Genomic DNA, 13,332 nt, shown 5'->3' on the forward strand with positions numbered 1-13,332 from the left:
GATAAACTACGACATGCGAGTGATACCAGATCAGTATGACTTTATGCTATGTTCAATTGATCTGTCATGTTGGATTACAATAATCGGTTAGCATATTGTCATGATTCTAAAGGAGTTAATTATTTAAATGGTTACTCAAACTATTGAATTACTTAGTAAAGTCATATTTCCTTTAATTGTAATAGGATAGTTACTTAAATATGCCTATAGGACTCACCAGATTACTCAACCATCTAAAAATCTATTTTACCCTCTAAATTATTAACTTTTGTCATTTTTTACCTTTTTAATATTATAATACATTTGTTCTCTTTTTCATCTATATTGTGGATCCACTTGTAGAGCTGTTCAATTTTATTTATAAAGTAAAAGAAAAGTCAAAAAGAAATTTTCAAGCTTATATAATTGGAATTATAAAATAATAGAACATAGTAAAAAAAAATTAATTTGTTCATAACATTAATTTTAATAATAATTGTAGGGATCTAATAGCTGAACTTTCACTTTGTTGACGAGGGTTCAAATACTCATGTTGTAATCCCCTCCCCCATTTCCCCTTCCTCTGCCCCTTATGTAATATATTTTTTTTTTTTTTGTAATAATAACAACAATATCTCAAAAAATTACATAATTGAGAATGAAAGTGAATAAAAGCTTATAAATCATATATTTAATGCATGTAATAGTTGTCTCAAATTATTGTCTTTTTAAAAGCTCAATATAAAATTAACTACTACTCTTTCCGTCTCAAAATAAGTGTCACTTTAGCAAAAACACATTGTCCCAAAACAAGTTAGCTTTAGGAATTTCATGACAAAAAATAGTAATTGTTTCCAATTATACCGTTAAATTAAAGAACTACTTCTTCTTAATACTCCCTCCGTCCATTTTTACTTGTCCTGTGTACTAAAAATAGATGTCCACTTTTACTTGTCCAGTTCAGAAAACCAAGAGATAATTGAGTACCATTTCATACTTATTTTGCCCTTATTATTAATATTGAGTTCGAAACTTCAAGAAATTTTTAGTGGCAGCACAACTTTTAAAGTATGTTTGATTCATTTCAATCATTAGATGATTTGGTAATAATTAGGGATGATATAGTAAATTTATTATAGCTTTTTAAGGGGTGTGTCAAGCCAATACATGATAAGAAAAAATGGATTACCTTCTACATACAGTGTAATTTTTTGTCAAGGGGGTTCAGGTGAACACCTTCCCGCCTCCTTAGATTCGCCCGTCTGTAATCATTTCACTATGTATCCGATGATGGGGGCAGGATTTTCACGAAGGGATTCATCATGTTCAATATACGTAAAAATAAATAAAAAATTGTGCTCTCATATATACAGTATGATTTTCCAGTCACAGGGATTTGAATGAAACCCCTCCAGTCCCTCAAGCTACACCCCTACATGTGTCAGCATCTTCCCACCATGTACTAAGTACATGTTGACTTTGCCCATTGAGGAAAGGAATCACTTTTTTTCTATTGCTTCGTCTTGAAATTAAACTCTGATCTCTTATGACTATCATTTCATCTTCATTAACAGCTATGAGATGCCTTTGGATAACTTGAAGTTTGTTCTAGAGTGCGTCCGTTATGGAGGAAAACATTTTCATAGAAAATGTTTTTCTTTTTTCCCATATTCAGCTCGTCAATTTTCCAGAAAATGTTTTAAAAATGAGAAAAATAACTTCCCTAGTAAAAGTAGGAAAAATAAGTTTCAGAAGTGACATTCCACATTATTGTGTCCTCCCACCCTCCAACACACGTCGTCTTCATCCACACCCTAGTGTTATCATTTTTCACTCTTTTTTCGGGTGCTAGAGCTATTAATTTGGCAGCAGCGAAATTTTACATGAACTATGCTCTGGCATTCTAATTACATGGACTATGCTATTAAGGACCCTACGCAGCATGAATTCTAATTAGTCGGGCTAGTGGGTCTGAATACCAGATGGTTATTAAAGAAAAGGGCAAAAGAGAATAATTGGAATATGAACTCGGTCCATGTTACAGGCTTGTAGCTCTACCTTCTACAACTAAAGAGGCCAATAACAGACAATAATAGAATTAGAATATTTATTATAACATGGCAATAACCTTCCAACTTTTTCTGCTAACTCCATTGATGACCAATGTGGCAGTTTTGTTTGAAGTACATAAACATTAGCTAAACTGATTCTTCATGGCTTTATCAGTTCATCAGTAAATGAGAACAGACAAAGAAAAATCTTTCTTTTCCCTGTTCTACAATACGAAGATAATAAGATCATCACTATTCTGTTCTTAATCATTTGGCAAGTGTTAGCTCAAGACTAAATTCTTTTCCAATAAGAACTGATAGAGCTGTCATCTCCAAAACACCAGATGCAAATTTTGTTCTAATTCTTGAGTATAAATGCCTTTTGCCCACCATTTTAGTGTTCAAATTATATGGACTTATTTTACTCACCCCTTTCTTCAGTCCAAGAAAAGTCACTTTGTGTATGGTCCAATTCTTACTCAAAGCAAACTCTTCATTCATAACATTTGATCTGAGATATAACTTATTGTTCACAAGACAAGTGTGAAATTTCACTAAACTCCACTTTCCACGCTCTCCTCCCATTTCAACGTCCTCGCCATCATCCAAAAATACTTCGCCTGAACTATTTCCCATGTTGTTGAGGGCAACAAGAAGTTCAAACGGAGTATCCCGGGCTGCCCTTGTTGTCATTGCTTCACCTTGCATAGCCAGTATATTTCCTTCGTGGAGGTGTACGTTGATATGATCGGGTGGTGCATCAAGGCTGATGTAGCTACCAGACTTCATATTCACGAAGTTTGAATAGTTGAAGAGGTCGAACCAGGTACCGGATGGAAAATACGCGTTAACTGAAACTGCTCCAGATGTCAGCACTGGGGATATCATTAACCCCTTACCAAGGAGAAATTGAGAGTTGATCTCGTAAGTGTTTGTGTCCTCGGGGAATGAAAAGAAAAGGGGCCGTGCTATAGGGACGCCTCGGGAATGTGCCTCGAACATCAGCGTATAGAAGTATGGTAAAAGCCGGTAGCGAAGTCCAAGCACCTTTCTGGCTGTTGCAGCTACGGTATCCCAGATATATAGCTCTTGATGGATAGTACCCTTATCGGTGTGGTCCCTTGAAAAGGGATAAAATGCACCTACCTACATTCCACAAGATGTTGATTATTATCAGATATCAAAAAAGTATCATACTTGAATTTGAATTTTGAATGGAATAGAACATTGATATTCTGTTTTGATAGGCACAACTTGTGTTCCCCCGAATAGAACATAAAGCACAATAAAACTGTCACGCCCCGAACCATGGCCTGGACGTAACACGGCACTCGGTGCCTGACTGCATGTGACCGAGCGAACCACATGGCTTGCTGAACTATCATGAGGCATACATGAGCGGAAATATAACGTGAATGCATGATGAGCCTTTATAAAACATGGTAAGTCATAATACTTAATAAAATACTTGTTTAAACATGAGTGAGCCAAAATGGCTATACGACTCCAAATGTCTGACATGACATAACTGACTTGTCTAGTCTATGAAACCTCTATCATGAGTCTGACTGGAAAACATACTTACTGGGACAAGGCCCCCAGCATACCTTTAGATGCAAAACTAAATAAGAAAAATACAATATCTAAGCCCCGAATGAGATGGGGCTCACCAATAAGCTGGTATGTGCAAATCCTAATGAGCAGAGGCGTCGTCCTGTAAGTTCGTACATGCATCGTGAAATGCAGGCCCCCCGGCAATAAAAGAGGACGTCAGCACATTGAATGTACTGGTATGTAAAGCAACTGAAAGAAATAACATGGGACATGGAATAACATGATAAGAACTGAAACTGAAAACCTGGACATGAACATGAGCATGAGTACATATGCATATATATATAACATCAGTAAAAACATGATAAGTAGGGAGAGCAATAACTTATAACCGATCCATGATCTGGTGCTTGCGTCCCGCCAGCAGAACACTCAGTCCTTGCCAGGGAACATGAGATTTGATAAAATATGAAAGGATCCAATCATTATGAGAGATCGTCCGGGACATGGGTGGAGCGATCCTCATCCTACGGTGGCTACGTAGTTTCAGGCTATCTGAAGCCCTCTTCGGTAATTAATGCAACTCCCAAAACATGAACATGAAAAATAGTGGCACTTGCTGCCCATGGTATATCATGAATCATAACTTGCTTGTACATAGTGTTCATGAATCATAACTTGCTTGTACATGGTTTTCATGAATCATAACTTGCTTGTACATGGTTTTCATGAATCATAACTTGCTTGTACATGGTTTTCATGAATCATAACTTGCTTGTACATGGTTTTCATGAATCATAACTTGCTTGTACATGATTTTCATGAAATAACTTGTAAAATAGTTTCATAAGATAACTTGTCAAAATCTTGCAAACATGTTCTTGATTCATGAGTAATAAGAATATTTCGAAATCATATATATAATTGACTTGAAAACATGCTTGTAACTTGCTAGATAAAATCATAAAGTTTCATATGAACATAATGAGAACACATGAGGAGGAATTCATGATTCATAGATTAAGCTAGGATTCCTAATATCAATAATGGAAGATTAGGAATACAATAACGAACATAGATACGAAATTCGTGTACATACATACATAATTACGGGCTACCAATATGTTGGATTTAATGCCCTAGGATTTGAACTTCATAGATTTTTACGAAACGGATCATGGGGAAGAACGTAGAGGTTCCCACATGTGGATGGAAGTTCTACATACCTTAACTTCCCGCTTTTGAGCGTATCACAATGTCTTTCAATCCCTTCAACTTCAATCTATAGCAATACAAGTCATAGGGATTCTATATTAGCAACAATATCCATGTTTTGTTCATCTAAGCATTTTATCAAACACTTAATAGGCATGAAACTTTATAACCCTCATTAATGGTGTTTTCTTCACCAAATCCCCATCCTTTTACTTCTAGCTAATTCTACAATCCCATTAGATGTAATTAACATCATTTTTCATCAACCATATGGATACAACAATCCCAAGTCAACAATCCAACAATTCTAGCATAATTCATATAATCATCTTCAACAAACTCAATTATTATTCTCCCAAGAATTCATCAATTCACAACTATAAGTGATTAGGGAGTAGAAATATTACCTTTTTGGGTAGTCACCACGAAATCAACACCCCCAAGTCCGATCTTTAGCTTAAAATGACGACCACAACTTGTACTACAAATTATCCTTCACGAACTTTGGGATTTGGGGCCTTAAAATTGGTTGATTTTCTCCTTCTTCTCTCTAGATTCCCTTCTCTCTCACTTCCTCTCTCTAAAATCTGAATTTTGGAGAAAAAGTGGGCTGCTAGGGTTTTATTTTCTATATATACCAAGGGAAAAATGGGTTGACCCAACTTGAAAACGGGTCGGGACTGTTCTGTCTTAAACGTCCATATCTCCCTATCCCGACGTCGCCTGTGAAGCCACAACCTATGGTTGGAAAGGTATTTCAATTATCTACAACTTTCATTCTTTGAGTTTTCCCAAATTCTCAACTTACGATGGGGTTATGGCCTTCCGAAGTCAGGTGACCCGAAACTCAACTGCGGACCAAAACACGCCCATGTTACGGTCCCGTAACGCAAGGGACGGACCGTAACATGGCGTCGTACCTTGTCGAAAATTTCCAGAAAGTTTCTGGAAATTTTCCCTGTGTTACGGTACACTGTTACGGTCCGTAACACAAGGTACGGCCCGTAACACAAGGGACGGACCGTATCCTGGGACCGTATCGTGAACGAAATTTCCAGTGAGGTTCTGGAAATTTCGTCTGTGTTACGGCTCACTGTTACGGCCCGTAACACGAGTTACGGTCCGTAACGTCACCGTAACGCAGACGACTTTTCCAACGAACAGGCTTCACTCAAATGGGCATAACTCTTTGCACAGATGTCCGTTTAATCCTCATAATATACCGTTGGAAAGATATTCAATAGGGCTACAACTTTCATCAAGGAGGTTCTTCCAGATTCGCAATGGATCAAGGAGTTATCGCTGCCCGAAATAAGCCTATCAACCATTTTTGCAAACGCTCAAACCTACAGTGTTTTCACTAGACTTCTAATGATATGAGCTTAAACTTAGTTCCAAGATGCGGGGTGTTACAAAAACAATACTCCCTCAATCCCACCTTATGTGACACTCTTTCCTTATTAGTCAGTCCCGAAAAGATTGATACCTTTCTATAATTAGTAACAATTAATCTTTACACTTTCCATCTTATCCTTAATGATATAATTTATGGCCACACAAATATTTGTGTCTTATTTTGGACCACAAGTTTCAAAAGTTTTACTTTCATTTTTAAACTTTGCACTCAATCAAACACCTTCACATAAATTGAGAAGGAGGGATTAATTAAAAGAAAAGAAAGACGGATATTATAGATATCTCACACATGTTTAAGCCATACAAACTTTCTTTTCTAATACACTTTAAAATCGTATTCTATTAAAAAAATCTGTAAAACGAAATCTCTAATTAACATATGTGCATTTTAAGGAAAGCATTAAAACTCTAATTCATATATTTATGAACACGAACATACTGCAGAGGATTCTTCATTAACTTTATAACAAGAGACGGATCTAGGATTTATATTGCATGAGTTCTGGACCATGACCTCAAGTTGATATGCAATAATAACCGTAAGATAACGAGTATCAATATTAAATATACATTTAAATAGTAAAAGAAGAACCATCATAGGGGCTACTTTTGAAACTTCTGGAAAAAAATCATGAACTTCCAATATATGCAGCAAACGCAAAAGAACTTGTACCTGAATCCAACGGCGGCATAATTCTTCATTAGTATCTCTCTGAAATCCACATATATCAGCTCCAACCATGGGAATCCCAAACAATCCAGAATTTAAAATGCTGGGAATACTATAAGCCAAGTCACTCCAATTGGCTGCAATATCTCCGGTCCAATGTGCTGTGTAATTGCCAGCACCGACAAAAGTAGACCTGCTAAGTATAAACGGCCTTTTACCAGTAACATTAACTAAAGCAGCATTGGTCGTTTTAGCTTCGAGGAATCCATAGAAGTTATGAACATTGTACTCTAAGGTGTTCCCGAAATGTACTGATGTTGCTGGGACCGTGTTCTCGTTTATTGGATGTAAGGCTCCAGAGTTATTGATCTTATAAGGAGGGTTGTCAATGGTAGAAGATGGGCTCGGAGGAGAAGAAATGAAGTTTGATAACTCGTTCATGTCAATCCAGATCCCATCAACAGGGAGAAGGTCATGGAAAATTCTGATTTCATTACTCCAGAAGACTCTGCCTCGGGGATTTATGAAATCGGGAAAGTAGACTTTTCCAGGCCAAACTTCCCCAAAATAAGGGATACCATCACGTTTGATGAAAACGTCCGCTTGCATCCCTCTCTTGTATGTCTCATATGAGCTATTTATGCTGATCCCTGTGAAAAAAAAAACATTGAGATCATAAAAGAAAATAGAGTTTAGTTCTTTGATCAAGTCATTTGGCCCAATATCTTTGCAATTTCTCAACTTCTACATCGATTTAAGTATAAACAGAAAGGCAAAAGCGCAAAAAACTCCAAGGTCCATTCAGAGGCGATCCAGGATTTAAGTTTATGGGTTCAATATCTAAGGTTATTAGTGTTAAACCCACTATATCTTGGAAGTTATGGGTTCACATTTACTATTTGTTGCAATTTTCGTGAATTTTAACATATAAATTCTCTGCGTCGAAAATGCTGGGTTCAGATGAACCTTGCGTCGATATGCTACATCCGCCACGGGGTGCATTGGGGATTTACGCAGAAAGCACAAATAAAGCACGGAGTTTAATGAAGAAAGGCGCGAATGGAGAAAACACACAGATATGCATCTGTAGTCCTGACTAGTAATTAAAAAAAAAAATGGACAAAGAAATTGAAGAAAAAAATAACAATAAAGTGAAATATCATTTGTTTAGTGTTGTCTCTTCAGGATTATGCTCATTGGCAAGGAAAAAGTATGCCTTAGAGCCTTGATGATGATACTGAAGCGCCCGCTTAGCGAGGCAAAGCGCTCAACATGTTCTGCAACTCGCGTCAGGGCTAAGCGCGCTTTAAGCTCACCTTGGGCAGCATTGAGTATAAATATCAACAGAAGCAAGAAAATTCAACATGTCAAAACTCACCTGGATCCAATATGAGAACAAATTTCTGGCCATTGTGATGAAGTGCATCGACAAATTTCTTCATCTGGTCAAGAGGGAAATTGATCGGATCAAGTGTGAAATCCTTATAGGCATCCATATGATCAATATCTATCCACATGACCTCAAGAGGGATCTGAGCTTTTGCATAACTGGCAACCACATTCTTAACTTCAGTAATATCTTTATAACCATAACGGCATTGGTGAAAGCCTGTGAAGAAAAAATTGCAATAGTTTGCATGAAAGAGCAATTACACGAATTCATGCCAAGCTACAAAAAAAAAAAAAAAAAAAAAAAAAAAAAAAAAAACATAAAATTGGGAAGTGTGTGAATCAAGCAGTTAGAGGAGATTATGCGTGAAGTACTAAACAAAATTCAAACGAATCTCTTTGGATTTTTTAAACCAATGATGTTGCTTTTTCTACTCTGGATAATATTTCCATTTCAATTTTAATTATGGTGTCAGTACAATTCAATCATCAAGAAGTTTAATGTGTCTGTAAAAGTGCATTGTGGAACTGCCCTAGTTGATTCGGAAGCGAACCCCAGATATGCCTTTAGAAATTTTTTGCTGAATGACTTTACCAAGAAAAAAGTGTTTGATGCCCCTTCTTACTGGCCTCCCAAGCATGATCTACTTCATGGTAGTTATTTACTGAACTTTCCAAAGATAACAACTAATCTTTGAGTAATCATAAAAGTTGCAGCAACTAATACCCGAAGAGTGATTTCATTTAATTACCGGATGAAATCATGTTAGAAATCATCGCTTTTTCAGTGTCTACCATTGAAAAGCTAGAGTACCTTTATTAACTTTCTAAAGTCTAAGGGCTTGGGGAAAAGAGTAGCCGTAAATTAGCCGTGCATTCACAAGTTGAGGAGAATGAGGTAGCTGAGGCACTGATCATTACCAAAGTAAACCATCTGCAAGATTAATTTTATATAATTAACTTAAAAGACTATGTTGCTCAAATTCTTCAAATATGTCGACAGGTGCATAACAAAAATTAGCGTATTTTTGGAGGTTACGACACGGGTGAGACAGCATTTTTGCAGAGTTCAAGCAACATAGTTTAAAGACAGTGCTTGTTAGTTCTTGTTAACTATCATCAGTATCGAAACTCCAACCCATTTCAAAAGAGAAGGTCATATGAGATCAATAACCAGCAAAAACACTACAAAATAATAGGTAATTCACTAGTTTAATTACGCACCAAAAGACCAGTATGGCATAGGTGCTGGGCGGCCAATGAGCTCTGTGTACTGCTCCATGACCAATTCTGGCACAGGACCAGCAAAGAAGTACAAATCAATGACCCCTCCAATCACCTTGTAAGTAATCCTGTCACCAGCATATAGAATATCCATCCCATTGCTGTTGAACAACAAAACCCCGTGTGTAGTCCCCACTCCAGGATGAGACCTGACGTCCATGTAAAAAGGGTGGGACCCATACAAGTTGAGATCAACATTTGCACTAGCAGTACCACTATTCCAAAGAGTTAATGTCTGGTTATGCTTGAGCTTAAATGTTCTTTTAGTATGCTCCCTGAGCCCGTAGATAGATGACCTATTAGCTGGCAATGAAGAGGACAATTGAAGGTACTGGTCCTTGAAGATGAGGAACGTGTCTGGAGAATCTTTTTTAGGTGAGGTGTCAAAAAGAACGTCACCTGAGGAGCGACGCTTGATGGTAAAGCCAAAAGGGGTAGTGTTGTAGAGAGTGAAACTAAGGTCGGACATGGTGTTTGTATGGAAGTAATGTGTGTCTTCCAATAATGGAAGTGACGAAAAAGAATGTTTTTCCCAGAGTGAGCTGTGTGGGGGTGAATGAGTTTCGCGGGCAATAAATTCTTGAGGAACTTCCCATCTTTCATGATCTGCATCTGTAATTCTGACTCGCAAACGATCTTTTTTCTCAAAACTGCAAAATCCATCAACATGTAAAACAAGAAAAAGGCTAATTGTTATTTCTTGCTTCCACTAACAGTAATTCACAATGCTACCTTTTTGGAAATGTGGATACATGGTAGATCTTGGAAACATGATTTTTCAATTACAGAAAAGACACACCTCAAAACATTACTAAATTCTTTATGCTTATTTTTTCAACCTTTTTGGTTATCCGTTGTGTCACTTTTCACTCCAAACTTATAACAAAATTAAAGTTCAGACCAGTTTTTTAAGTAAAAAAACAAAAATAAAATTACTCACAGATTTTTTACATTTTTTCAAGTAATATGCATGTCAAAACTCAACTTCAACTTCCAAATAACCTTTTTCAACTTCAACTATTCCTTTTTTTAAATATCAATCGGTTCATGTCCAAAAGCTGACTTAAATTTGATAGACAATAACTTACCCAGTGTAATCCCACTAATGGAGTATAAGGGTCGTGTGTGTGCCAACCTTACCCCTATCTTGAGAGGTAAAGATCATTATTTTCGGTAGACCCTCGGCTCAAGGTAAAACATTTCAAAGCAGTTTCGGGAAAAGAAAACAGAAGTGAAGAAGCCACGATAAATTACTAAAGATAGCATGACAAAGCATTTTGAGAAAAAGAAATAGTAAGTACCACAAAAAACTAATACGATAATCGAAATACAAGAAACAACAAAAATCGAAAGAACAAGAAACTACAAGAGTAAAAAGACTTAAAAATTGATAGAATTTCAATAAATAAGGATGTAATGTAAATCATTACCATGCAGTAAGGGTGAGATTTTGAATGTCAGGTCCAAAAACAGATGAACTTCTGATGAGTTGAAGACTAGCAGTCAACGTTCTACCAGATGAGTCAACGCTTACTGATTGAACATTGTAACCATATCCAACTGGTTCATCAGCTTTTGTTAGTGCTAACAATGGAGCCAAGAAAGTGAAGAACAATAGACAGTTATAGAGAATAACAGTACAAGATTGTTTGGATTTCTCAGTGAGTGTGTTCATTGTCTAGTAGAGAAAAAGTGATGAAGAGAATGACAATATCTAATTTTGACGTCTGATATTTTATAGGAAATGTAAGGCATTATGGTCAGTCCAAAAGAATTAGAGGAAACAACACAAAACACCCCTAGAACCTAAACTAATTACCCGTTTATGCCCCCACTTAAACTAATTACTGCCAATACATTTTTTGCATGAAATATTACCCGATTTGTTACCTCTGTTTTCTTTGTTTCTTTCTCTTAATTTCTTTTTGTATTTTTTTGGTTACTTTCTGTTCTTTTTATTTTTTTATTTTTTTGTCCTTTTTTTTTTGGTTTTTAAGATAAAAATACTAGTTAATTATTTTTAGACTAATAAAAATGTAAAAAATTAAATAATTTAACTACAACAAGAAGTAATTAAAAAAAAATACTAAAGTCACTAGCTTATTTATTAAATATAAGTTAATAAACATATTTTCTATTTTTTTTAAAGAAAATTTATATCTAATAGATGCGTCTATTTTTTTTATAATCTTTTCACAAGTAAAATTTGTTAAAAATAATATCAAAATTAAATATCAAAATGAACTAGTCCTTTATGATATCTTGTCAGTATATGATAGATACCAGGTTGGTATCAAAAAGGGTTGAGCCCTTTTTTGAAGGAATGAACAAGTCCTCTATGGTCCCAGAATCTTTTTTTTTTGTGTGTGTGTGGATTGCCCTTCAAAGGCACTGGTCTTTAATTTTTGCACCTCAAATTGGTAGTCTTTAATTTTTGCCCTTACCCTAATACCCCGAGGTTCTGGGTTCGAATCCCAGCTCAGTTAAAAAAATATATATATTGCAAGGCAGAAGTTTTGGATTCGTAAGACAGAGTTTTGCACGCGAAACTCTGCCTTCAAACTCTATTTTAAGGTAAAAAACTCTGCGTGAGGAGAGTTTTGCAAAACTCTACCTGAGGCTTAACTCTGCTATGAAACTCTGTCTTGCGATTTATTTTTTTTACTGAGCCGGGGTTCGAACTCTAAACCTCATGGTATTAGGCGAAGGACAAAAATTAAAGATCACCAATTTGAGGGGCAAAAATGAAAGACCAGTCCCTTTGAAGGGTAATCGTGCAAATGACCCTCCCAAAATCAACCACCATGGTTCAAGTTCACTTTTTTTTAAAATCTGGTATCCTCATTAGAGCTCGACTAATCTGGATTAGTGTCGCGTAGGGCCCATTTGGGGGAAGTGCTTCCTACCAAGGATTTTTTATATCTAATATTCAAACCCGAGACCTCTGATTAAGGAAGGAGCAGCGCTTCCGCTGCACCACATCGTTTGGTGGTACTTCACATTAAACATATGGAGTCATGATATTTAAATTTTATCCTCGCTTTTGATATTTATGTAAAATTGGTCATTTTAAGTTTCATATAAAAAATTAAGTTGAGCGACATAAATAGTAAAGAGATGTTGGCAAGCGGAACCAAAATCGATGAACTGCGGCATGCGAGTAACACTAGATCAGTATGACTTTATGTTATGTTCAATGAATCTGTCAGTATATTGTCATGATTCTAAAGGAGTTAATTACTTAAATGGTCACTCAAACTATTTGAATTACTTAGTAAAGTCATTTTTTTTAGTTGTAATAAATAAGTTACTTAACTATGTCTATAACACTCACCAGATGGGTGACTTGAATAATAACAAGAAAATAATGCGGAAGCGAAAATACAAAGATTAAAGACGGAATCTAAAGATATGCGAAATTCGAGAATAAAATCCCCAAATTTCAAAATTAAGTGATAAGAACCCTAATAGATCTAAGTATTCAAAATTAGCGGATTAAAACTAATTACGATACTAATAGAGTCAATTCCTATTTCGAAGAAATTAGAGACAATAATTAGTATAAGACTAATTACCTTCTTTAATTTACGAATAAGAACCAAAGATATCAAGTACGAATTAATCTTACTTCTTAAAGAATCGTTCTTATAAGGTTGCAAGATAAATTCAAAGTAGCCACACACAAAGGTGTAAAGAAGAAAAACTCTTAGTAATAATAATAATAATAATAATATTTGTCTTATGAAAATAAGAAAATTCACCCCAATATACAGG

The 13,332-nt window shown here is 35.8% G+C and overlaps 1 protein-coding gene across 1 annotated transcript; it reads right to left on the reverse strand.

Moving 5' to 3' along the window:
* Nucleotides 1-2,069: 2,069 nt before the first annotated feature.
* LOC132614791 (alpha-glucosidase-like) lies at nucleotides 2,070-11,289 on the reverse strand. Its single transcript, XM_060329324.1, has 5 exons — nucleotides 10,989-11,289; nucleotides 9,499-10,208; nucleotides 8,264-8,494; nucleotides 6,889-7,535; nucleotides 2,070-3,176 (listed from the first exon to the last, which is right to left on the reverse strand). The coding sequence occupies exons 1-5, from the start codon at nucleotides 11,231-11,233 to the stop codon at nucleotides 2,298-2,300; spliced, it is 2,712 nt and encodes a 903-aa protein (XP_060185307.1). The 5' UTR covers nucleotides 11,234-11,289; the 3' UTR covers nucleotides 2,070-2,297.
* Between the last annotated feature and the right edge of the window lie 2,043 nt (nucleotides 11,290-13,332).

Source organism: Lycium barbarum, chromosome 10, assembly GCF_019175385.1.
Source record: "Lycium barbarum isolate Lr01 chromosome 10, ASM1917538v2, whole genome shotgun sequence".
Lineage (NCBI taxonomy): Eukaryota > Viridiplantae > Streptophyta > Magnoliopsida > Solanales > Solanaceae > Lycium > Lycium barbarum.

Coding starts and splice junctions, on each gene's coding strand:
- LOC132614791 (XM_060329324.1), bottom strand. CDS start 11,233: ATGAACACACTCACTGAGAAATCCAAACAATCTTGTACTGTTATTCTC. Junction 8,495..9,498: donor TATGCCATACTGGTCTTTTG/GTGCGTAATTAA, acceptor TTTTCTTCACAG/GCTTTCACCAATGCCGTTAT. Junction 3,177..6,888: donor TATGCCGCCGTTGGATTCAG/GTACAAGTTCTT, acceptor TGTGGAATGTAG/GTAGGTGCATTTTATCCCTT.